The sequence below is a fragment of the Neltuma alba genome, unplaced genomic scaffold (genome assembly GCF_004799145.2).
Source record: "Neltuma alba isolate B1F8T4 unplaced genomic scaffold, ASM479914v2 tig00011289_pilon, whole genome shotgun sequence".
NCBI classification, from domain to species: domain Eukaryota; kingdom Viridiplantae; phylum Streptophyta; class Magnoliopsida; order Fabales; family Fabaceae; genus Neltuma; species Neltuma alba.
The window spans coordinates 216,583-244,037 of record NW_021635998.1 but is presented as its reverse complement, the minus strand read 5'-3'; the positions used below and the strand labels follow the sequence as shown (position 1 = coordinate 244,037).

The 27,455-nt window shown below is 32.8% G+C and overlaps 3 protein-coding genes across 4 annotated transcripts; all 3 read left to right on the top strand.

Moving 5' to 3' along the window:
• The first annotated feature begins 24 nt into the window (after nt 1-24).
• On the top strand, nt 25-26,490 carry LOC114711410 (peroxidase A2). 2 transcript variants are annotated; one of them, XM_028895800.1, is made up of 7 exons: nt 25-30; nt 17,588-17,596; nt 19,442-19,444; nt 23,074-23,302; nt 25,057-25,248; nt 25,667-25,832; nt 25,918-26,490. In XM_028895800.1, the coding sequence occupies exons 4-7, from the start codon at nt 23,102-23,104 to the stop codon at nt 26,397-26,399; spliced, it is 1,041 nt and encodes a 346-aa protein (XP_028751633.1). In that variant the 5' UTR covers nt 25-30; nt 17,588-17,596; nt 19,442-19,444; nt 23,074-23,101; the 3' UTR covers nt 26,400-26,490. The 2 variants fall into 2 exon arrangements, with proteins under 2 accessions (XP_028751633.1, XP_028751635.1); XM_028895802.1 differs by lacking the exons at nt 25-30; nt 17,588-17,596; nt 19,442-19,444 and adding an exon at nt 22,846-22,894 and having other exon boundaries at nt 23,019-23,302.
• LOC114711408 (peroxidase A2-like) lies at nt 2,831-4,518 on the top strand. The gene is made up of 4 exons (XM_028895798.1): nt 2,831-3,055; nt 3,347-3,538; nt 3,668-3,833; nt 3,914-4,518. Exons 1-4 carry the CDS (start codon nt 2,831-2,833, stop codon nt 4,393-4,395), a joined length of 1,065 nt encoding a protein of 354 aa, XP_028751631.1. The 3' UTR covers nt 4,396-4,518.
• LOC114711409 (peroxidase A2-like) lies at nt 11,419-14,855 on the top strand. The gene is made up of 4 exons (XM_028895799.1): nt 11,419-11,695; nt 13,408-13,599; nt 13,861-14,026; nt 14,150-14,855. The coding sequence occupies exons 1-4, from the start codon at nt 11,495-11,497 to the stop codon at nt 14,629-14,631; spliced, it is 1,041 nt and encodes a 346-aa protein (XP_028751632.1). The 5' UTR covers nt 11,419-11,494; the 3' UTR covers nt 14,632-14,855.
• Nucleotides 26,491-27,455: the final 965 nt, after the last annotated feature.

Genomic DNA, 27,455 nt, shown 5'->3' with positions numbered 1-27,455 from the left:
TTATTCGAGACCAGCAACCTGTGTGTGTGTGTGTATCCGGTTGAATTACTAATAACTTACATTTTGATGCAAGAAATTGGATTTTTTTAAACAGTACACAACGAATAAAAGAGTTTGAAAGCATAGAAAAAGAAGGATTTCGTGTTTTAAACTCGACTTGCGGACTTATTTTAGCTTCAAATTCGGGGATTAAAACGTGCACGTCCCGTTGAAATTTTAATTCAATATTATTGTTACCTTTTTATTATAGAGTATTCTCGAATCACTTTAAACTTGAAATTAATCTTTATTGAATCAAGAGTATTAAGATTAATAACTTCCCAACAAGTATGCTTTCGAATTTGTGTTTTTTTTCTTACAAGGATGAGACCAACATTATTTCAATATATAAATAATTTTGTTTTAATATTAAAATATAACTCAGTCGTGATTAATGTGATTGTTTGCATAATTTAATCCCAAAAAATTAAATTGCACGGCAATAGAAATGCATGACAGTTGTTTTCAAGTTGGTCTGAAAAGTAAAACTAGGGCCCCTTACGCACATACATAAGGTGTTAACACAGAAGTCTACCTATGACCCCATCACATTGAATATATATCCTTATATGGTTCGGACAATTTAATTTCGTTCGGTAAGAAAGGAAAGTAAAATTTCTCAAATATGTTGTTTTTTATAATAGATTTTTTAACACTGAATAACAGACTAACAGTAGTAGTTGAAATGTGTGCATGTGTGCGCGCGCGTGAAAGAGAGAGAGAGAGACTTAGACGCATTAATTGCAGGTTCGAATATATCGGGTTTGTTGATTTATAGGATAAGGTTGAACTTAATAAAATTATATACAAAGTTAACTAGGGCTCGATAATATTTAGTTGGGAAAAAACTATATTGGAGGTAACTGTGCATTCTCTCTGTTTTTAATGTGGTGTTTATGTGGTTTTTCTCTTAATTAAATTATTTCATTTTATTTTTGTAACAATATTAGTTGTATAACTTTATTTCATTAGTATTTTCAGTCTTTATGTAAGCGCTAACGATGTTAATAAAGTAAAATCAAAAATTTAATTAAGGGAAAAAACACATGGTACCAAGTTAAAAATTGAAAAGAAGTATAGGTGCTTTTTTTTTCAGTTTTAGCTGATACTAAACAAAATTAAATATACAGGGGAAGAATCAAAATTATTTCATCAGGAAGTAGACTAATTAAAAGATAAAATATAAAATTTGCGCAAATTAGGAGGAGAATAAATTTAAAAAATAAAAAAATATTTATATATAATACTTGTAAAAAATTTAAAGAAATTATTAAGATTTTAAAGAGCGTGATCACAAGAAATCCTACGAGTGTGAACAGTATAAACCCATTGTCCTTTTTAATTTCAAAACTTATTATTGTATGATGCCTATTTCTATTATGAAATTTTTTTATAATTATATTCCTTTCTTAAAATTCCATAATAATTTTCTCAAGTATTAAAAACTTGGGGGTTACGGATCCTGCGGCCTATGTCGCCTTTTTCGTGCACCACTGCAAGAAGCAAACTTTTAAGTAATACTAGAATCCAACTTTTGAATTGAAAAATAGTACTCCCTCCGTTACTTATTATAAGAGACATTTGATGCTTATAGTATGTTTTCATATATAAGCTAGTTTTTTGTATTGATTTTTTATTTTACCCCTATTTATTTTGTCTCCTACTCATACTCTCTCTCCCTCCCACTTATCTTTCTTTTAATAATTTAATTGTTCTCTCTCATACTCTCTCTTTATTAATAAGGGTATTGTTGGAAAAAATATTATACTTTTTACACATTAATTGTCCTCAACTAATTTTAACTGTTTTTTTTTATCAACATAATTTGGTTATTTGTCTCTTATAATAAAGAACGGAGTACTATCCAAGAAGAAAAATTACACATATGAAGTAATCTCGAAACGAAGTCAAATGTTTGATTCAAATTAATTAGTCAAGCATTAATTGTGGGGGTTGATTTTTTAAAGCGTAAACTGTAAAGAAATTAATAATAGCACATGTAATATTACAATAATATAGATTATTGACCAAAAGGAAGGGCACGGATCGAGAGGCTGAAGATGAATATCAACAGCCTATGTGCAATGTTCAATGGTTCACAAGTTTCTATTCCCCAAAAAATAAAAATGCAAAGGTTGGTGCAACTTGCAAAAGCTTAATTATATATTCATTCGCTTATCATCATGAGTTGAATTGACTTAAACCCCCGGCATTAAGATAAACTTATAAATTGTGCTTTCAAGGGAGCTCTTGTGTTCTCCATGAGAAATCGATAATATATTACAAGTATTTGTTCAAATTGTTCTGTACATAGTTAATGATGGCATATATATTGTTTTATAAAACTTGCTACGTAAGTTTCACCCAAAAAAAAAAACGCTACGCAAGTCATTGAAATGTCAACATGAGCATCTTGGACTTGTTTATTTGGCCAAAAAAACGTAAGTCTAGTAGAAAATGCAAAAAATAAAATAAAATCAAAACTAGTCACTATCAATTTTTTATATATCAGTAATCACCTTTAACAAACATGGATCATCCTAATCTCAACTGAACCACATTGCGATATATATATGGCCGCCCACTAGGCACGACATTAATAAATACAAACCATGGGTTAATTTTGTCTCTTTCATGTAGGGACCACAATATTTCCTTAGTAATTAACCCATCATCATCATTAATTTTCAATATCTTGATGCCAAACTAACCCATATGTCACTTTATAAATAAGTGCTCATTAAGAGCTCTCAGAGCACACAAGAACTTCACAACCCTCTGAAAAGAAAACATGAGTTCTTTTGGGGTGTCAGTGGCAGCTCTATGCTGTGCATTGGTGGTGTTGGGAGGAACAATAATATCAGTTTCATATGGTCAGTTAGATCCTTCGTTTTACAGAAACACATGTCCAAACGTGCATGCCATTGTAACAGACGTTGTTTTTAATGCCTTAAGATCTGATCCTCGTATTGGTGCCAGTCTCATCAGGCTTCACTTCCACGATTGCTTCGTCCAAGTTTGTGCTTTCTTCATCTCCTTCATTTTATGTTTCAAAAAGTTAATAATACGTACTTGTTTCAGTCTCATCAGGCATTATTTGGAGAGTAATGCTTGGTTGGCATGGACTCTGATATTTTTATTTTAGTGAATAGAACTCTTAACAAGCTAGAAAGTAGGATTTTAATAGGTATAAGAGGATGCGTAGATCTCACTGACATTTATACTAATAAAATGGAAGGCATGTACGATATGCATAATTATGTGAGTATGTGATAAAATACGTAAATATTTTGTGTTGGTGGGACAGGGTTGCGATGCATCATTATTGCTGAACAAGACAAACACAATAGACAGCGAGCAAGATGCGTTTCCAAATGTAAACTCAATCAGAGGATTGGATGTCGTCAACAACATTAAATCTGCGGTTGAAGCTGCTTGTCCCGCCACCGTTTCTTGTGCTGATATTCTCGCCATAGCTGCTGAAGTTTCGGTCATTTTGGTACTTTATTTTATATATCTATTTCTCTACGAACAATTATAGCATATATATATATTACCAACTTCGGACGTAAAAAACAACAAATGTACATGTTTTTGAGTCACACGTTTGAAAAATGAATGACAACAGGCGGGTGGTCGGGGATGGGATGTTCCACTGGGAAGAAGGGACAGCACAACGACCAACAGATCACTGGCCAATACCAACCTTCCTCCTCCCTTCTTCAACCTGGATCAACTCAAAGCCTCCTTTGCTGCTCAGGGCCTCAACACTACTGATCTCGTTGCTCTCTCTGGTATATTGCATATATATCTGTGTGCACTTTTGTGATCTGTGTTTTCTTCTTTTTGCTTAATATTTGGGGTTTACTTTCAGGTGCACACACGTTTGGAAGATCACACTGCAGCAATTTTGTGGACAGATTATACAATTTCAGTGGCACAGGTCAACCTGATCCGACTCTAAACCCATGGTACCTTCAGAAACTGCGTTTGATATGCCCTGAGGATGGAGATGGCACGAACTTGACCAATCTGGACCTGACCACTCCAGACACGTTCGACAGAAACTACTTCATTAACCTTCATTTTAATGCTGGCCTCCTTAACAGTGACCAGGTCTTGTTCTCCACTTCTGGTGCAGACACCATCCCCATTGTCAATAGCTTCGCTTTCGACCAAGGCCTTTTCTTCTCTCACTTTGCTGCTTCCATGATCAAAATGGGTAATATCAGCCCCTTGACTGGTTCTCAAGGCCAAATTCGATCCCACTGTAATTTCGTCAATTCAGATTCCTCTCGATTCAGTGCTGTCGCAGCTACCAAAGGATCTGATGATGCTCTTGTTAGCTCAATCTAAATAACATGATCATGTGTCGATTCATTATATATATCTATGTAGGTGTGTGCGCGCCCCATGTACCTGTGCTTTGTTATGTATGGCCATAATAATTTATTATTATGCCGCTAATAATAATATCAACTTTCGTATGTGTTTGTGTTTTTCATCTTTTGCGCCTTAAGACAAATCCTTAGCTGTGTTTCTCACATATTTAGTTTTCACCTGAAAGGAAAGCAAAGTGTGGTGCAGTTAATAATAATTTGATCATGACAAGATGTTGGGTGGGGTAACAGCACAATGCGGATAGAAAGAGTTTGGAAAAAGTGAATTGTATTACTCCCTCCGATCCTATAAACAAACTTCAAATATCCAAATCATGTTAAGTTAAAGTTAGTTAAAAATAATAAATAGATTAAAAATATATTTTTGTTTTTCAAATTTGTCCTTATTTTTTAAGAGAGTAAATGAGAGAAGCAATAAATGAAAAAATGATGAAAGAGAATATAAGAAAGTAATATTAATAAGAGAGAAAAAGTACTAAATACAATGAACTAAGAACAAAATAGAAAAAAAATAATAAATACTCGAACAAACTAAAAAATGAGACTTCTATTTTGGATCATACCCCTCTTAAAAAATAAAGCTTATATATAGGACTGGAGGAAGTACATCTTATTGGTGGGATCAATTTTGGTGCTTATCGCTATGCTACGCTGCGAATCTACCTCAGTAAGATACAATTTCAACAAATCAAATTTTATTTATGTTTTTTAAAAAAATTATGGTTAAAATATTATCTTTATTTTAAATTTTATACACATTAAAATATTAAACTATTAAAATATAAAAATAAAATTATATTAAATTTAGACTGTTCAATTTTGATTTAAATAAAATGAAGAGACTCTATTTATTCATCCACTTTTATATGAATTGAATATTTAACCATTTACATAGGATTTTGGATGGTCCAAATTACATTACAGTGTGCATGTCATTGAGGCGAGCACTAAATGAGGATACGAATACTTATATTTGAAAAACAAATGCTTCTCTAAAAGATGCTGGAGAGGGAGTATTTACTTAAAAGTTAGGTAAGATTCATGGCATATTAATTAACCAGGTAGATGATAAAATATTAACACAGTCTGAGTCACAGCATATTAAAGTGATAAGGAATTTGGCATGGAATATGGCATCTAAGACGGGTGAATTAGTTAATTAATTAATTAATGGATATATATATTTCAGATTAAATGTATGCCTAACCACTCCCAAAAACTTCGAGGAATGGCCTCCCTAACAGCGACCATCTCTTGTTCTCCACACGCCATCCATCACCATTTTCAATCTCGCATTTGTCAATTTTCCGGATAATCCATGGATGCGCCCAGTGTGTCTGGGATTTTTGCTATTTCAATTAATTTTAATGCAGGAAAACAATGAGAATAACAGAAAATTATTTCAGTTGTAAAAAAAAAAAATCACTAATAAACTCCTTTTTTGTGTTTTTCAGATTTATGTGAATTGTTAACTTCATTATATACTCCTCTGGTTCTGTTTATAAAGTAGATAAATAACTTTTTATTTTATTTACAAATCATTTCATTAATTTTTTAATATCAATGTATCATTTCACCCTTTATTAATCATCATGTAAATTGTTATTTTTAAGACAATTAAATAAGAATAAAATTAGAAAATTATTAAATTTTAAGACAATATTAATGAGGTTTAAGATTTTTTTATTCTAATAAAAGATATTGAGAGTGGCAATAAATGTGATAGATGAGTGAGTGCGTGTGTTGAACACAATAATTAAATTTTATATAGTTAACTTTCGGTTATATATAAATATATTTATATGACAATTGTAAGAATAACTACTTGCCTACCTCAATGACTACGACATGCATCATCATGTAATGCAAGAAAATTTTGTTTCAAACACCACAAGCAACGGCACGTGGCTCCGTATTTTTCCATCTTCATTTTTCTGTCAATCATCTTAGTGTGTCGGCATGTATTTTATATAAATAAAAAATAAGTGTGTACTCATTTAAAATAAATGCTCATATAAAGTAGTATATGATAGAGAAATTTGTTAGAGCTAATTCAGCCAAGAACATCTTACATATATTATTCACAACATCTAAACAATATAATTTATTATAAATTTATATATATATATTATGAAGAATGCGGGATCCTTTTTTTCGCTTTAAAAAACATTTAAATCAGTAACAGATAAAGTAATTCAAAATGATATTGAGTATATTGAATGTTAATTGTAGCCTTTTTTTTAATATAATACTACCTCTAATCCCTAATAATAAATATAATATTTTAATCTATTTTATCTTTCAAACTGATAATTTTTTCTTCAAAAATTGATTGTAAAGAATTCTCATCAGAGGTAATTCTATTTATGCACATGATTAAAAAGGGTAATTAAAGAAAGAAAACACGCATTTGTTATAAATAACTAATTTAATTAATTTTTTTAATCTCTTCAAATTATTTATCTATTTTTTAAAAATTAGTTAGAAATACGAAGGTGACTAGATGGTCTGAAACCACACGTCTTCACTGAATAACGTAGTTTTCATCAAAGAGGAAAAAAGTCCGCAATCAAATTTTCAACGTGATAAATAGGTTAGTTTTCAATTTTGTTAAACTTGACTATTCTACGTTGTTGCATTTTGTATAATACTTGCTTGGAAAATTAAACGCCGGGTTTCATGTCTTGCTTTTGATAAAATTTACATCATATATGGAGTTTGTTTGCACCTTTTCAATATTGTTAATTAAATTTAATTTGATATAGAGGCACTTAACAAATATTTATGAACACATATTTATTATGGTGATCCCGAGAAAGTGCTTAGTACAAATGTGCAGTATTTTAGCACTTTCGCTGAAGAGAACGTATGGGATGCTTTAACTTTTTTAAAATATTGTATTGAGGCGTAAGTATGTATTTTTAATTACTTAAAATTATATTCCCTCCGTTCCTTATTATAAGAGACAAATAATCGAAATACGTTGATAAAAAAAACAGTTAAAATTAGTTAAGAACAATTAATGTGTAAAAAAGTATATTTTTTTTTTCAAAAATGCCCTCATTAATAAGGAGAGAGAGCATGAGAGAGAACAATTAAATTATTAAAAGAAAAAGAAGTGGGAGGGAGAGAGAGTGTGAGTTGAAGATAATAAATATGGATAAAATAGTAAATCAACACAAAAAGGTAGAGACAACTTGTAAGTGTCTCTTATATATAGGAACATGCCATAAACATCAAATGTCTCTTATAATAAGGAACGGAGGGAGTATTATATATTGACAAAAATGTTTGCAATAAAATCAGATGCGACTAATAAAAAAAAAAGATAACGAAAATTAAATATATAAATCAAATAAATGGTTTGGCATTTTATATGTAGTAGAGTAGTAGATGATGACGAAGAAAGAATGTCAGAAGAAACTTTAGTTTATTAAATAATGAGTAGTGGCAAAAAAATATTAAAAAATGATTAATGTACAATGTTCCAAGGTAATGAATATGATACGAACAAAACTGGGTCGCATGAACCCTTAATAGAAATTATAAGTATGTCCAATGCATCAATAAATTAAAGACGATCCAGCCGATCGATCGAGTAAGTCAAAAAGTTAGATATTGTAATCTCAGTAGTTATCAACATCTTGTCTTTCTCGATCAGATTCAACAAACTGATAAATAATACATATGAAAAATAGTAGAGTATTTTTTTAAAAATAATCAAAATCTTTTATAGTACGGGCACACACATAAATATTTAAATTACGGTAGAAAAAACATAAATATTTAAATAATATATATGAAAAAGGGTCGGGTTATGTATCTAATTTTAAGTTGATTAAAGCGTTAATGATTTTTAATGACATCTAATTTGTGTAAAATATTTTATTGCATGATGGAGGAAGACTATTATTTATTTTTCTAATCACCACTTTATTTTTTGGGTGGAAAAAAAAGAAAAGAAAAGGCCTGTGTGGTAAATTAATTAGTGGGGAAGAAGACGAGGCATCTAGAGATGAGCTTCTAGCTGGGGTGGCTACTGAAATGACGTGAAAGAAAAATAATAAAACTGTGGCTGCCACAAACACACACACAAAAATCCTTTTTTTTTTAATCCGGCCAAAACACATACTATTCAAGCACTTCAAATTAGACTGAAATATTATAGTCGGTGTGTTCATATTTGCACGCGTCAATATGCTTTTGCAGAGTTTTCCATTTGTCCCGTTGGCATGCACGGTCACCTGCGCCAACTTTCAACTCATTCATTATTCATCCTTTTTCTCATTTCTCTTCTGTTTGTTTGTATATACACTAAACATGAAGAGATCTAGAAGAGCCAGATAAGAGTGTGTGTGTGTGTTCACAATGAGTTAAAGTCAAATGACTGATAATATTAATCTATCGTTTCAAAATAACTACCCGTCCTGTGCTTAATATAAGAACTAATTGTTAAGTTGATTTTGATTCTAAATATAAGAACTATTTATTATATTTATCAATTTTTTCTAAATTACTCCTATGGATACTCCCTCAATCATAATCAAATAGAAGATAAAAGGAGGATTTTAAAAAAGATGATTATAGTTTTTTAAGAAAAATATGTCATATTTCTTATAATTAACTAACTTACCTAGCTCCTTAATCTAATTAAATTAGTTATATAGATATTATATTAAAGATCAGAAGAATATTGTCCACACACTGTTTTCTTAGACCAGATCGATGACCCAAGTGAAGAAGATAATAAGTAATGTGAAGCCACTGAATTGGTTGTATATATCAGATTCAAAGTTGGAAGAAGATATAGACTGGCTTGGTGGAAATAATTAAAGAGATCAATCAATGACGGAGGAAATTAAAGCGGGGAGACAGAATAACTGATGAGCCGGTGAGATATACTCAACTTAAGTACATGGCATTTAATTGACAAATAGATATATTGCGGAGGGCACACGCTTCTTCCGAGAACCTGCTTCCCATGACTTGTGTAGAATCAATCAGCTTTGAAGCAGAGCCCATTAGAATTATATTTCCTCTTATCCATAATATATAAGAAGGTTAAGGCTGTGTTTGGGTGACACCCCAAACTATGGTTTGGGGAATAAATCACCCAAACACCCACCCAAAAACTAAAACCATGGTTTTGGAAAAAGCAAAAAAAATTTACTTTTAGAGAAAAAAGGGAGAGTGTGAGAGCCTATAGGATATGTGTCTTGTTATTTTTTTTATAAACATATTTTTTTATAAACATATTTAATCTTATATTTTATAAATATATATACATATTAATTATTTATTAATTATATTATCTTATGTATTATTAATTATGTTAATAAAAAATATATTATTAACAATTTTATTCCTTCAAATTAAAATATATCATAAAATCTATTTTTCTGTAATTATCATATTAATTTATGTCTTTTTTTAGTAATTTGTATATATAAAAAGTGCTTCTGATAACAACTATCCAAACACTCTCACTTCTCAAAATCACTTTTTCATAGAATCTATTCTTCCCAGAATCTATCCTCCAGAATCACTTTTCCAAACCATGGTTTGGTTTCATCCAAACACACCCTAAGTCTTCTCGTTTACGAAGTTTCTTCGTTAAATATGTCCTAAAATCATAGAAGTTTCATATTTTATTCCTAAAAAAATGACGAAAAGTCCTTTTAATATTACACTTTAATTATCTCTCAAGCTGAAAGTGAAAAATCACATTAACATCGTAGTACAATTGTCTTTTTACCAACGTTTTGGACTGGATGGAGTCCATGGGTGACAACGTGGACGGTTGCTCAGCTTAACGTGTTTTTCACGACGATGAAACTTACCCAAACGGCACCTACCCTCATCAGGCTGCATTTCTTCCCCCTATTGTTCTGTTCACAAAGTGCGTAGCTTTTCACACTCTCATAACACGAAGAATAATTAATATAATTTTGTGAGCTGAAAATAAATTGTTAATCAATTAAGAAATGTTTTTTGTTACTACAAATTTATAAATATTTAACGCCAAGAGGAGACACTACATAACGCCATAATATTAAAACTGTCAAGTCTTATCTTGATGGTTTTATCAAGTATTGTGTGAAGTCTGCCCCAGAGAAAAGGGCTATACACGTTGGCAACAAATCAAGAACAACATAAAACATTGTTTAACTATAAATATTACCACAACTCAGGTGTAGCACTAGCCATGCCATATGATGTCTGCCCAGTGCCCACACACCTAGCCCACCTTGTTTGACACCTACTGTTTCACCTCAGGCCACCTGGAGGCAATTTAAAGTTAAGAGCGAGCTCCAATCGAAACCTTCCACATACATACAGGGAAAGGTCATTGCTTAATTAGCTGCCTTCTAATTAGTGGGATCAAATTCACCACCTCCCACTTAAGAGAAAGCTATAAAGTCACTGAACTATAAAGCTATTAGCTTCCTTCTATTCTCTGTTCTTCAAAAGCAAGATGATAACAACTATCATAACAAAAAAGCCATTATTCATGAACACCAAATAATAAAGTCTAGCGAAGACAAACATGTCCCTATGCCTAACAGCTACGCCAGCCTAGAGCTAACAACGACATGCGCTGACAATTTTTTAGCCTTTCGTTTACGATATTTTAGTGACCCTGCTCACCGCACTAAAGTCGAATTAGTTACACATCATATGCATTTATTTCTTTAGACCGAACACACACACACGACTATTATTCATTAGCACACCCTTTGAAAAGTCACATGCGTGCATTCCCCAGAGTCTTCATCAACAATTTGTACGTACGCAATGGACTTTTCTTTTTCATTTGGTCTCAAGCAGGGCTTTTCCTTTGGGACCACGGGTTTAATTCAGTTTTTTCTTTCTTTCTTTACGTACAGCAAATGAGAGAATAACTTAATCAATTTCTTATCCACCATTAGTATTTCTGGCACTGTAACCCGTTTTGTCCGTCTATAAATAAAGGTCGATCGCAAACAACGACCAGAAACCACAGCCTTGGGATATTTCACACACACAGCACAGAGAGAAAGAAGAGATCGGGGAGAATGGGATCTGTTTGGGGTGCCATACTCGTGGTTCTGGCAGCAATATCTGTGTCTCACGCGCAGCTGAGCCCAACATTCTACAACCAAACATGCCCTAACGTCACCGACATCGTATCTGGGGTTATCCAGAGTGCTGCACAAAGCGATCCTCGTATAGGGGCCAGTCTCATCAGACTTCACTTCCATGACTGCTTTGTTCAAGTATGTTCTATATAATCCACGTTCATATCACTTCATATATCGTATCTCACTTTCAAATCTCTGGCTTTTTCAGTAATTTGGCATCATTATTTCTGGCTTTCCTTAATTCCCGGCTTTAATTTAAAAGTGTGGATGTGCTTCAGAGATTTCTGTGCTTTTGAATGAATGAAATTCTGGATTTTGAAGGCTCAAACAAGTATGGACTCGTACGCACGTAAACTGATTGTGGGGCTCATCTTCCCCTCGTTTTTCTAGAGGATTATATTTTCTAAGTTAATTCCTTTATAAAATCTAATTTTTTGAATAAGTTTATCTCTTTTTTATAAGATCATTTTTGAATTTGTCTGAACATTTAATGCATTATTATTTATTTTACTATTAGTTTAATGCATTTAATACATTTTCTATCTTCATTCATCTTACCATTACTATCTCATATCTATCCATTTATATATAGGGGTATATTTGGAAAAAATTACATTTGTTACATATTAATTATTTTTAACTAATTTTAACTATTTTTTTAAACTGCGCAATTTAGTTAAAAAAAATCTTATAATAAGGGACGGAGTAGTATATAATTATAGTTTATTTTATATATTGGGTGCGGGGTCGTTATATTTGCTTTTAGAAAAGCTCACATCCCGACACTCACATTTATTAACACACGTTAAATTAGGTAATATTGTTTATGTTTTGCATAGCCTTTTTGTGGCCATATGCATACTTCTTTTTGCCATCTACATTATATATAACCTCTAGCTTTATTAGATTATTATGAGTGAAATTTGATCCAGCGGTAATTGTGATGAGAATTTTTTGTTCTTATTATTTTAATTCCACACGTCAATAGTTATTTTGAGTAATAGATTAATATAAAATATAAAATTTATACGCACCAAGTTTCTCCTTTCACAAGTCATATTCTATGTATTGATTCATCATCTTTTTATATTACAAAATGAAACTCTTAATTCTTTGCACTAGTCACTTAATTTTCCATTTAATCCCTATTCTATCACAACAGCTTAAAGGGACTTGGGACTAGTTTAATTTATTTTAAGTGACGTTGTGCTATATATACAAGATAAAACATATGCAAGGAGAATTTTTTCTTATAAAGTTTAAAAATGATATTTTTGAGGGGATGCCAAACACCCACTTAAGATTTTAGTCAATATCATTAAAAAGAAGCTTAAAATTAAAATCATTTTAAAACAAATATTTCTCTATAATTGTACTGGAAACATTCGTACCCCTTGTTCCTCTGGAAAAGAAAAAAGTGGCATTTTTCCGGTCAAAAAAAAAAAGAAAAGAAAAAAGTGGCGTTTGGCGTGTGGAGAAAGTTTGGTAGCCAAGAGCATATATGATTAAAAGTTGGACTTTGCTTCTTTTTTGTGAAAAAAAAAGTATATAATATTGTTGAATAATTTGAACCCAAACCATGTGATTCAAATTAAAATAAGGATACTTTTATTAGATGAATATTTTACTCAAAGTGAAATTAATCAGCTTTACCTAATCTACCTATGTCTTAGACTTCACTTTAGAGAGTAAGGAATTAAAGTTGAAGGAAGAGACAGATCTTACTACTTTGTTGGACGTACACTTGATAGATAATATTTAGTTAGATGAATTGGCCCCAAAAAAAAAAAAGTTCGATGAAGGAAGTTGCTAAATGACTGAGTAGGAATTTGTGGATGAACTGACAGGGATGTGATGCTTCGCTTTTGCTGAACAACAGTGCCACCATTGTAAGCGAACAGACAGCTCCAGGCAATAATAACTCGATCAGAGGACTGGATGTCGTCAATAATATCAAATCTGCCCTCGAATCCTCTTGCCCCAACACTGTTTCTTGTGCTGATATCCTTGCCATTGCTGCTCAAGTCTCTGTTGTCCTGGTATTTATACCTTCCTCTCCTCCAACTCAATTATATATGTTCATGCAGAATTAAACTCTAAGTAGTTTTCTGTGCACCTCGTCCAGTACTTTGAGCTATTTCGTGATTCATCTAGTTGGGTAACTAAAATATTATTTTTCCAAGTGCACTCAACACCTTAATATTTTAAAAGCAAAATTACACCTTAATATTGGATTGTAGTTAGTTAAGATGGTTGATCGATATTTGCAAGATTAATTAATTTGAAGGTGACTTGAACAGGCAGGAGGGCAGTCGTGGACAGTTCAGTTGGGAAGAAGGGATAGCCTAACAGCAAACCTAAGCCTCGCTAATTCTAACCTTCCTTCACCTTTCTTCACCCTCGACCAACTCAAGCAAAATTTCTCGAATCAAGGCCTTGACACCACTGATCTTGTTGCCCTTTCTGGTATATATATGTTCTTCTTTCATCACTCCCCAAATTAAACTCTCTCAATTATTCCTCCTGATACACACACACACACATCTGATTCTTCTGAGATATCTCATTTGTGTATATGTGTATTTTCAGGTGCTCACACATTTGGAAGAGCTCAGTGCAGGTTCTTTGATAACAGACTGTACAATTTCAGCGGCGGCAACCCAGACCCAAACCTCAACACAACCTACTTAGCCACATTGCGCCAGTTATGCCCACAAAGTGAAGTAGGAAGAAACACGAACCTCACAAATCTGGACCTGACCACCCCTGATATCTTTGACAAAAACTACTACTCCAACCTCCAGCTCAAGAATGGCCTTCTTAACAGTGACCAGGTCCTGTTCTCTACTGCCGGTGCTGATACCATTGCGATTGTCAACAATTTCAGCGCCAACCAGACGGCTTTCTTTGAAGCTTTTGCTGCTTCCATGATCAAGATGGGCAATATCAGCCCTTTGACTGGCTCCCAAGGTGAAATTCGAACGCAATGTAATATGGTTAACGGAGCATCATCAGGATTAGTGGGTGTGGCTTCTGCAGAATCACAGGACGGTTTGGTTAGTTCAATGTAATTAATTACCACTGCGTCCTGGGAGAGAAGGAAGTATTGGCATAAATAAACAAGTGGATCGCGCTTGTGAGCATGTATTTTGGTGCTTTGTGTGTGTGTGTGTGATGTATTGACGAGTGATATATTTTCTTCGTTGTAAAGACTGTTAATTGAGTTATCACTGTGCCTTGGGAGAGAAGCAAGTATTGGCCTAAATTAATGTATATGCCTAACCACTCCCGGCAACTTCGAGGAATTGCCTCCTTAACAGCGACCATGTGTTGTTCTCCACACGCCCTCCATCACCATTTTCAACCTCACATTTCTTAATTTTCCGGATAATCCATGGGTGCGCCCAGTGTGTCTGGGATTTTTGCTATTGCAATTAATTTTAATTCAGGAAAATAATGAGGGTAACAGAAAATTATTTGAGTTGTAAAAAAAAAACTAATAAACTCCTTTTTTGTGTTTTTCGCGTTTATGTGAATTGTTAACTTAATTTTATACTCCTCTGATTCTATTTATAAGGCAGATAAATAAGTTTTTATTTTATTTACAGATCACTTCATTAATTTTTTAACATTAATGTATTATTTCACCCTTTATTCATTATCATGTATTTTGTTATTTTCTTAGAAAAATATATATTAAATAAGGATAAACTTAGAAAATTATTAAATTTTAAGACAATATTAATTAGGTTTCAGATTTTTCTTGATTTTAATAAAAGACACTGAGAGCGGCTATAAATATGACAGATGAGTGTGTGCGTGCGCGCGTGTGTTGAACACAATAATTAATTTTTATATAGTTAACTTTCAGTTATATATATAAATATATTTATATGACAATTGTAAGAATAACTACTTGCATACCTTAATGACTACGACATGCATCATCATCATGCAATGGAAGAAAATTTTGTTTCAAACATCACAATCCCCGGCACGTGGCTCCGTATTTTTCCATCTTTATTTTCTTTCAATCATCTTAGTGTGTCGCCATGCATTTTATATAAATAAAAAAAATAAGTAATTCAAATTTATATATAATTTATTATAAATTTATATATATATTATGAAGAATGCTTGGGATCCTTTTTCCCTTTAAAAAGCATTTAAATCAGTGATAGATAAAGTAATTCAAATTGATATTGAGCATATTGAATATTGATTTTAGTGTTTTTCTAATATATAATACTACTTCCAGTTCTTAATATAAAAACTAATTGAGAAATCACTTTGATCCTAAATATAAGATCTTAATCCACTTTGTCTTTTAAATTTATAATTTTTTCTCCAAAATGTCTTTATTGATTATAAGGAGTTCTTATCAAAAAGTAATTCTATATGCACATGATTAAAGAGGATAATTAAGAAAGGTCAACGTATATTTGTTATAAATAACAAATTTAACTAATTTTCTTAATCTCTTTAAATTATTTATCTAGCTTTAATTTTATATTATCAAAAATTAGTTAGAAATACGAAGGTGACTAGATGGTCGAAAGCACACGTCTTCACTAAATAACGTATTTTTCATCAAAGGGGGCAAAAGTCAGCAATCAAATTTCAAATTGATAGATAGGTTAGTTTTCAATTATGATAAACTTGACTATTCTACGTTGTTGCATGTTGTATCATACTTGCTTGGAAAATTAAAAGGTGGGCTTCATGTCTTGCTTTGGATAAAATTTATATTATATATGGAGGTTATTTGCAACTTTTCAATATTGTTCATTAAATTTAATAGATGTAGAGGCACTTAACAAATATTTATGAACACATAGTCTATACTATGGTGATCCCAAGAACGTGCTTAATACAAATGTGCAGTGTTTTAGTACTTTCGCTGAAGAGAAAGTATAGGATGCTTTAACTTTTTTAAAACAATGTATTGACGCATAAATGTGTATTCTAATTACTTAAAATTATACCATATATTGACAAAAATGTTTGTAAGAAAATCAGATGCGATCAATATAAAAAAAATGATGACGACACTTAAATATATAAAATATATAAATTAAATAAATGGTTTGGTATTTTATATATAGCAGAGTAGTAGATGATGTCGAAGAGAGAGTGCCAGAAGAAACTGTAGTTTATTAAAGAATGATTAGTGGAAAAAATATTAAAAAATTGATTAATGCACAATCTTCCAAGGTAATGAATATGAAACGAACAAAACCTGGTCGCATGAACCCTTAATAGAAATTATAAGTATATGCAATGCATCAATGAATTAAAGACACTCCAGCCGATCGACTCAGTCAAAAAGTTAGATACTGTAATCTCAGTAGTCGTCAACATCTTATCTTTCTCAGATTCAAGGAACTGATACATAACATATATGAAAAAGAGAATTGTTTTAACCAACATCTTTTGTACGTACGGGCACACACATAAATATTTAAATAATACTATATATGAAAAAAGGTTGGGTTAGGTATCTAATTTTAAGTTAATTAAAGCGTTAATGATTTTAATGACATTTAATTTGTGTAAAATATTTTGTTGCATGATGGCGGGAGACTATTATTTATTTATCTAATCACCACTTTATTTTTTGAAAAAAATAAGGCCTATATGGTAAATTAATTAAGGAAAAATTACTGTAGAGTTCCAAGTAAGAGATTTTATCACTGTAACAGAACAAATACTTCCCGCTCGAACTTGCTATCCTTCATATCAACCTATCATAATCACTTGTCATTGACAAGTCATATAGTTAGATTGACAACCTTCGATGTATTCATTAACAATACATTTAACTATTACATTACATGGGTTATAACAATAAAAAAACTGTCGTATTCATTTATTTTCAGCAGAAACAGAGCATCAATGAGCAAAAAAAAAAGAGCATCATTTTATAACCCACAGAATGAGAAGCGAAAAATAGGAAAGTTAGTAGTGACAATGAAAAGCAATAGGCGTGAGGTAAAGACAGAGTCATACAGGCAAGTAGCAGAGCAGAATATCACAGTCAAAGAGATGAGAGGCGATAAGGAGAGAGGCGAGATGCAACGGAGTTGTGTGAATGAAAAAGAAACTCTCACATGAAAAAGAAACTCTCACATGTTCCTTCAATGTTTTCTTTTAAATGAATGAGGGTAATGTTATGATTGTATAATTGAAATCTTTCACAAAGTCTCTTGGGATTTCAAATTTATTTTAACATTTTCAGAGACTCTATAATGATAAAATCTCTTACTTGGACTCTACAGTAATTCTCCCATCAGTTAATGTGGAAGAGGATGAGGCATCTAGAGATGAGCTTCTAGCTGGGGTGGTTACTGAAATGACGTGTGAAAGAAAAATAATAAAAATGTGGCCGCATGTACTATTCAAGCACTTCAAATTAGACCGAAATATTTAGTCGGTGTGTTCATATCTGCATGCATCAATGTGCTTTTGCAGAGTTTTCCATTTGTCCCGTTGGCACAGTCACGTCCACCTCAACTCATTCATTATTCATCGTTGGTTTCATTTATCTTCTCTTTGTATAGAGAGAAGAGAGAGAGAGTGCGCGTGTGTTTTAATAATAATCTCTTCTCAAAACATCAAAAGTTATTGAATTTTTAACCACACTCCATCCCACAATGAGTTAAAGTCAAATGACTGATAATTCTACATTTGATTTTTAATATAAGACATAGTTAATTAATTTAAAAAGATTAAAAAAATTAATTAAATTAGTTATTTATTATAAATAAATATTTTTTTAAAATATCCTTATCAATTATATATATTTTTTGGTAAATTTATTAATTATATATATTAATTAGAATTACCATTTGATGAAACCTTTAACATGTAAAACTACTATAAAAACTATTTTAGAAAAATAAATAAATGTAAAAAACAAAATAAATCAGGTTCTAATATTTAAAATTAATCTATCATTTCAAAATAACTATCGTCTAGAATCATACCACACGGTACACGCAGTGACCAGACCAGATCGATGACCCAAATGAAGATAATAATTAATGTTAAGCCACTAAATTTGGTTGTATCAGAAGATTTTTTTTTTTTTGGGACCTTGGATGCTTGTATCAGAAGATAAACACTGGTATTTGGTAGAAATAATTAATTAAATAGATCAATCAATGACGGGGGGAAATTAAAGCAGTGAGACAAAAGAGCTGATGAACCGATGAGATATAATCCCTCTGTCTTTTATTATAAGATTCACTTAACTATATTACGGTTTGAGAAAACTGTGAAAATTAGTTAAAATAGTAAATATGTTAAAAATATACTTTTTTTCTAAACATGCCCTTATTTATAAATGGGTAGGCGTGAGTGAGAAAAAAATAAGAGAGCATGTAAGGGAAAAAGATAATGAGAGAGAGTATATTAATTAAGAATAATATGGGTAAAAAACATTTATTATTTAGACAAATCCAAAAAAGATATTATAAATAAGGATGCACTAATTTAAAAATTAGATCTTATAATAAGGGACGGAGTAATACTTGAGTCGAGTACTACTTCGTCTCTTATTATAATATCCAATTTTTTGAATAGATCTATCTTTTTTTATAAGATTCTCTTTGAATTTGTCTGAACATTTAATACATTATTATCCATTTTACTTCTAATTTAGTGCATCTAATGTATTCTTTTTCTTTATTTATTTTACTATTACTCTCTCACATTTATCATTTATAGATAGGGGTATATTTAAAAAAAATTTATCTGCTACATATTAATTTACTTTTAACTAATTTTAATTCTTTTGTTAAACAGTATAATTTAATTAAAATGATCTAAGGAATGGAGAGAATACAAAGCATCATTAATAAACAAATAAATACATTGCAGAGGGCACACGTTTCTACAGATGTGAAACCTGCTTCTCCCAGGACTCGCATTGGTCAATCAGGTCTGGAGCAGAGGCGACTAGGATTACTGGTGATCGACGAGAACGCTTGCTCATCCTAGTCCAACGTTTTTACCACGATGAAACCGACACCCAAAAGTCACCCGCATCGTACGACGCAGTGAGTGAAGAAGGAGGTGCCCCGGACACAAGGGGCATACCCGTTGGCGACAGAGAACAACATGTATCCAAAATTATTTAACTATGAATATCACTGGTATAAGAATTTATTTGATTTTTATTTTGACTTCAAATATAAGACTTCAATCTACTTGTCTTTTATATTTATTTATTTATTAAAAAATATTCTTTCTAATAATAGTAATTCTAGTCAATATATTTGATTAGCAAAAATATTTTTAAAAAATAATACTTATTTATTATAAATAATTAATTTAGTTTATTTTCTTAATATAGTGGTATTTTTTTTTTTTTTGGTTACAGAAGAAGGGCAAGGAAACGCCCAAAACGAAGAAAATTAAATAGGTGGGGATCTAGCTCCCAAACACTCTTCAGCAACTAAACTCCTCAGATGAGAAGGACAAGTAGTCAAAAAGGTGGTCCTGGACAAACCATCCTTTGCAAGAGAATCAGCAACTCGGTTTTGCTGCCTAGAAATATGCAATATTTCGACCTCCCACTGGTACTTTAGCATCTTCATAATCTGGATGATCACAAGGCTATAGATGGTCCTGGTCCTCTTTCCTCTAATCTCGTCTACCACAATTTTAGAATCAGATTCAAGAATTATTTTCTTAAACCCCATTCCCCAAGCCAAATTAAGACCTTTATACACAGCCCATTCCTCTGACTCAAGCGCACTGCATGTACCAAGAGCTTGTGAAAAGCCGGCAATCCACTTCCCATAATTATCCCTTATCACTCCTCCACAACTTGCTCTGCTAGATGACACTGACATTGCCCCATCTACATTAACTTTTATCCACTCTGCAGGAGGCGTCTGCCATTTGAGGGAGCTACTAGGCACTGGTTGACTTCCCACAGTAGGTTTGTCGTGTATCTGTACGTATAACTTCCAAGAATGCAAAATAAATAACGCTGGATTTGCTGGTTTCACAAAATCATCCACATGAATGGCATTATTCCGCCATAGCCATAGTTTCCAGCAACCAACACCCCATATAAGGTTCCATCCTGAAGACGAATGTCTTCCTAGTTCTTTTTTAAGATTCAAGTTCATCCAGTCTCTCAAAGGTGCAGCAAAGAAATCATTCTGAAATTTGGAATCCACTAGCTGTAACCACATCTGTGTAGCATACTGACAATCACGAAGCACATGTAAGGTATCCTCAACCTCTAAATTACAATATTGACATAGAGGGGAATTGGCAGACCACTTACTACGCCAAGCATTAGTGGGTAATCTATTATTATAGACTAACCACAAAAAAACTCTTATTCTTTCAACTCCTTGCCAGCTCCAAATCAGATTATAAGTAGAGCTATATAAATTAGGAGGATTCCTCTCAATCAAATAATAAGCACTTTTAACCGTAAAGTTACCATGATCAGTACCATTCCACATCATCACATCATTTCCAGCACTAGGTAAGGGTGGAAGTTTAGCTATCAACCGTTGAATGACTTCACCTGAAACAACTGAACCAAGTCTCGTAAAATCCCATGTCCCATGAGCAACCCACTCTGCTACCTTCGAGTCATTCTCCTCCTCTGATAAAGGTCTGATACATAACTCTTTAATATTCTTGTCTGGAAAGAGCCATTTATCATTGAAGAAGTTGACAAAAATTCCATTTCTGACTTGCCACTGTGTACCTTCCTCAATAAATAATTTTTGCTGACAAACAAATTGCCACAGCTTTGAGTCACCAGGCTTTACCATTAGCAAATATAGTGGTATTACCATAACTCCGGCGGTGGCCTGAGTAGCGAAAGGTGCCACGAGGTGGGGCCATGCCGTTTGATATCTGCCCAGGGCCCACACACCAAGCCCACCTTGTTTGACTCTTCAGCCCTAGCCCACTGTTTCAACCCAGGCCGCCTTCTAGAGGTAATACTAGTGGTTTAAGTTAGGAGCCAGGTCGAATCAGGACCTTCCACTTACGAGAAAAGGTCATTAACTAGCTGCCTTCTGATTAGCGGGATCAAATTTACAACCTCTTTTAAGCTGTAAAGCTGCTATTAGCTTCCTTAAATTCCCTATTCTGCCAAATCAAGATGATAATAACTATCATAACAAAACAACAATTATTCATATCACCGAAAACACCCTGTTATTCGTGAGCGCACTAAATAATAAAGTTTTGGAGAAGACAACATATCCCTATGCCTAACAGCAGTGCCTGGGCGAGGGGCCTCTCTCTGTAATGCTCCTTGAAATTCACCTAAACTCCCAGATGTCCTTTTCTTTTTTTTGAATTTTAGGATTAATATAATCTTTAACCTTTTAAATTTACCTTCATTTTGGGCTGAGTTCTTCTAGTTTTAAATCATAGGTTTTAGTCTGAATAATATAGTCCAAAGTTTTATTAGATTACAGGAACCAATATTTTAAATGAAAAAAAACTTAAGAGACCAAAATCTCTAATTTGAAATTTGAGGGACTAAAATCAAAATAAGAGTAAACTTAAAAGACTAAAATTTGTATTGATCTTTTTTTCCTTTTTCTTCTCATCACTGTATTCTAAATAAAGTAAGTGAAATTTTGATATGGGCAAAAAATAGCGCAGATTTGAATTTTTTATCATTTTTTTAAGAAAATAAAAAACGCAAAACTTTAGAGTATTTTTTAAAAAAATCATTAAAAATTTTAAAACTGTACTTTCCCCCCATAAAATAGTAAAATATTACTTATTTAATGTAAAATAAAAAAGAAAAAAACATCGAGGTTGAAATATTTCAAAAGGCATTAAACGCAATGCCAGCTTAGGGCTGGCAACTACCACATGCTCTAACATTCTTTAGTCTTTTGTTTATAATATTTTAGAGCTTGATTGGGTTGACTTATAAATAATTTTTTAAACATGATTTACGGAATACGAAATAAGTCTGTGAGGAGAATTTTGTCTATTTTGAACAAAGTTCCAAATGAACTCTTAGTAACTCTACTCACCACACTAGCTAAAGTCGAATTAGTTGCACATCATATGCATTTATTTGTTTAAATCCAACACACACATGAGCACAACTATTCATCAGCACACCCTTTGAAAAGTCACATATATACATATGCATTCCCCAAAGTCTTCATCAACTATTTGTACGCACATAATGGACTTTCTTTTTTCTTTTGGTCTCATGCAGGGCTCTTCCTTTGGGACCACACACTTAATTCAGATCCTCTTTTGGTAGGCACAAGGGTCTTTCTATTGGAGGTACTCCTGTACCGAACCCTATTGGTACACTTAAGTCAGGTTTTATTTCTTCATTTTACCCCCCACCAATTTACGTACAGAAAATGAGAATAACTTAATCAATTTCTTATTCACCACTAGTATTTCTGGCACTTTAACCCGTTTTGTCCGTCTATAAATAAAGGTCGATCGCCAGCAACGATCAGAAACTACAGCCTTGGGATATTTCACACACACAGCACAGAGAGAAAGAAGAGATCGAGAAGAATGGGATCTGTTTGGACTGCCATATTCGTGGTTCTGGCAGCAATATCTGTGTCTCACGCGCAGCTGAGCCCAACATTCTACAACCAAACATGCCCTAACGTCACCAACATCGTATCTGGGGTTATCACGAGTGCTGCACAAAGCGATCCTCGCATCGGGGCCAGTCTCATCAGACTTCACTTCCATGACTGCTTTGTTCAAGTATGTTCTATAGAATCTACGTTCATATCACTTCATATATCTTATCTCACTTTCAAATCTCTGGCTTTTTCAGTAATTTGGCATCATTATTTCTGGCTTTCATTAATTCCCGGCTTTAATTTAAAAGCGTGGATGTGCTTCTGAGATTTCCGTGCTTTTGAATGAATGAAATTCTGGATTTTGAAAGCTCAAACAAGTACGGACTCTTACGTACTAAACTCCTCATTGTGGGGCTCATCTTCCCTCCTGTTTTTTTGAAGGACTATATTTTCTAAGTTAATTAGGCCTTGTTATTTTGTTTAACTCGGCATCTGATTTTATGCGAGTCTTAAATTATTATGAACTTGTTATAATTCTGGGGAGGAGTTGGGAGGGAAAGAGATATGATGCAAATCCACCATATATATGTGCTGTAGAATTATATTAGAAGAACTTAACCTCCAAAACTAAAATCAATATCATTGTTATTAAGCGACATCTTATAATTAATTATAAGCTGTTAGACCTTCATAATTGATTACTAGAAATATCGATCTTTTAATTTGGAAGCTAACTTTCAAGTTTCCTCCATTTGACATTGTGTTTTAGCTGACTTGCTACTACAACAGACAAAATGACAAATACTATATATTTATACACTACAGCACTCAATAACAAGCACACACATGGCATATATTTAATTGTAGTTTATTTTATACATTTGGTGTGGAGTGGTTGTATTTGCTTTTAGAATAACTCACATCCCGACACACACATTTATAAGCACACGTTAAATTAGGTAATATTATTTATTTTTTGCATAACCTTTTTTGGCCATATGCATACTTCATAACTTCTTGCCAGCTTTATTATCAGATTATTACGATTGAAATTTGATCCAACGGTAATTTGATGAGAATTATTTTTTTCCTTACTATTTTAATTTACACGTCAATAATTATTTTAATTAATAGATTAATATAAAATATAAAATTTATACATACCAAGTTTCTCCTTGCACAAGTCATAAACTATGTATTGATTCATCATCTTTTATATTACAAAATGAACTCTTAATTCTTTGCACTAGTCACTTAATTTTCCATTTAATTTCCTATTCTATTACAACGGCTGGGAGAAAATAATTCTTCAGTTAAACGGACTTGGGACTAGTTTAATTTATTTTAAGTGCGTTGTGTTATATAAACAAGATAAAATATATGCAAGGAGAATTTTGTCTTATAAAGTGTAAAAATGATATTTTTGAGGGGATGTCAAACACCCACTTAAGATTTCAGTCAAGATCATTAAAAAGAAGTTTAAAATTAAAATCATTTTAAAATAAATATTTCTCTATAATTGTACTGGGAACATTCGTACCCGTTGTTCTTTTGGAAAAGAAAAAAGTTGCAATTGGCGTGTGGAGAAAGTTTGGTAGCCAAGAGCATATATAATTAAAAGTTGGACTTTGCTTCTTCTTTTTTGTGAAAAAGAAAATATATAATATTGTTGAATAATTTGAATCCAAACCATGTGATTCAAATTAAAATAAGGATACTTTTATTAGATGAACATTTTACTTAAAGTGAAATTAATCATCGTTACCCAATGTACCTATGTCTTAGACTTCACTTTATAGAGTAAGGAATAAAGTTAAAGGAAGAGACAGATCTTCTAATGATATGTTGGACGTACACATGATAGATAATGTTTAGTTAGATGAAGGAAGTTGCTGAATGACTGAGTGGAAATTTAATTTGTGGATGAACTGACAGGGATGTGATGCTTCGCTTTTGCTGAACAACAGTGCCACCATTGTAAGCGAACAGACAGCTTTAGGCAATAATAACTCGATCAGAGGACTGGATGTCGTCAATAATATCAAATCTGCCGTCGAATCCTCTTGCCCCAACACTGTTTCCTGTGCTGATATCCTTGCCATTGCTGCTCAAGTCTCTGTTGTCCTGGTATTTATACCTTCCTCTCCTCCAACTCAACTATATATGTTTATACAAAATTAAACTCTAAGTAGTTTTCCCTGCACCTCGTCCAGTACTTTGAGCCATTTTGTGATTTATCTTGCTCGTAGCTAAAATATTATTTTTCTAAGTACACTCAACACCTTAATATTTTAAAAGCAAAATTACACCATGAGATATTTTAGGATGTTTGGTGACCCTGAAAAAATATTTCAATGTGTTAAATCAGATGTACTACAGATTAGCTTAGGGTATTGGACACGTGTTTCTGGCAAATTAAAAGGGAAAAAAATTTGAGGTAATTGGATAAACCTTAATCCTATACACACATCAGATGTGATTGGAGTTAGTTAAGATGGTTGATCGATATTTGCAAGATTAGTTAATTTGAAGGTGACTTGAACAGGCAGGAGGGCAGTCGTGGACAGTTCAGTTGGGAAGAAGGGATAGCCTAACAGCAAACCTAAGCCTCGCTAATTCCAACCTTCCTTCACCTTTCTTCACCCTCGACCAACTCAAGCAAAATTTCTCGAATCAAAGCCTTGACACCACTGATCTTGTTGCCCTTTCTGGTACTATTAATCACTCCCCAAACTCTCTCAATTCATTCCTCTGAGGTATCTACACTCTCATGTGTGTGTATATGTGTATTTTCAGGTGCTCACACATTTGGAAGAGCTCAGTGCAGGTTCTTTGATAACAGACTGTACAATTTCAGCGGCGGCAACCCAGACCCAAACCTCAACACAACCTACTTAGCCACATTGCGCCAGTTATGCCCACAAAGTGAAGTAGGAAGAAACACGAACCTCACAAATCTGGACCTGACCACCCCTGATATCTTTGACAAAAACTACTACTCCAACCTCCAGCTCAAGAATGGCCTTCTTAACAGTGACCAGGTCCTGTTCTCTACTGCCGGTGCTGATACCATTGCGATTGTCAACAATTTCAGCGCCAACCAGACGGCTTTCTTTGAAGCTTTTGCTGCTTCCATGATCAAGATGGGCAATATCAGCCCTTTGACTGGCTCCCAAGGTGAAATTCGAACGCAATGTAATATGGTTAACGGAGCATCATCAGGATTAATGGGTGTGGCTTCTGCAGAATCACAGGACGGTTTGGTTAGTTCAATGTAATTAATTATCACTGCGTCCTGGGAGAGAAGAAAGTATTGGCATGAATAAACAAGTGGATCGCGCCTGTGAGCATGTATTTTGGTGCTTTTTGTTTGTGTGTGTATGTGTGATGTATTGACGAGTGATATATTTTCTTCGTTGGAAAGACTGTTAAGGAATCGTACTTTGGTTTCCAGAATGAAAAGAATGGGTATGAATTTAATTCTCAAAGAACGAGGCTTGGAAGTTGGAACCTTGTAAATTGGGAAAAATCGTGTTAGGAAGGAGCGAGTGATTGCCATTATGGGCTCCTCCAAGAGGCTGGTGGTGGTGGGCCGGGAATGGCTGGATTTGGGCTGCCCTTGGTCGGCCGTCTTGATGATCTGGTTGACGTCAGAGGTGAGGTGGGGGACCAAAATTTTGCTTTAAGGTTTTTTTTTCGTTTTTTTTCTCAATAAAAGCACTCATTCTTGTATAAAAAAAAAAACTCATTCAGAATAAACGTTGTGTCTAATTTGTTGACAAACTAGGACCAATAGGACTCATTCTTCAACTTTTATATAACATTTAAAATTTTTATATCTGCGTCGTTTTTATGTATTGATTTTCAATGTAACATTTAATATGCTCATTTAAATTGAGCATAATACTTAGGTCAGGTAGGAATAAATATTATTTTTTAAATATAAATTTAATTGGAATGTTTTCTGGGAAAATATTGAGTTAGAAAAAACAGTATTTAGCAAATGCGACAAATTGTAGTTGATTCAAAAGTCTATTTGACAATTGCAATAAAAAAATAGGCCTAAAATTAGGCAATTATTACTATTTAATATCAATTAATTTTTATTTTATCATGTAATTGAAATTGAATCAATTTTATATAGGAGTACTAGACAGGCCTAACATTACAGTCCAAAGAGAAATAGGCCTAAAATTAGGCAATTATTCTGACATTGGAAGGAAGTCAAAGTACGTAACACGATACATGGGAAGGCAAGTGACCCCTAGGTTTATTGAAAATAATAATTATGCGGTTTTTAAACGGCAACTATTAAAAATTAAAAGGCAAAATAA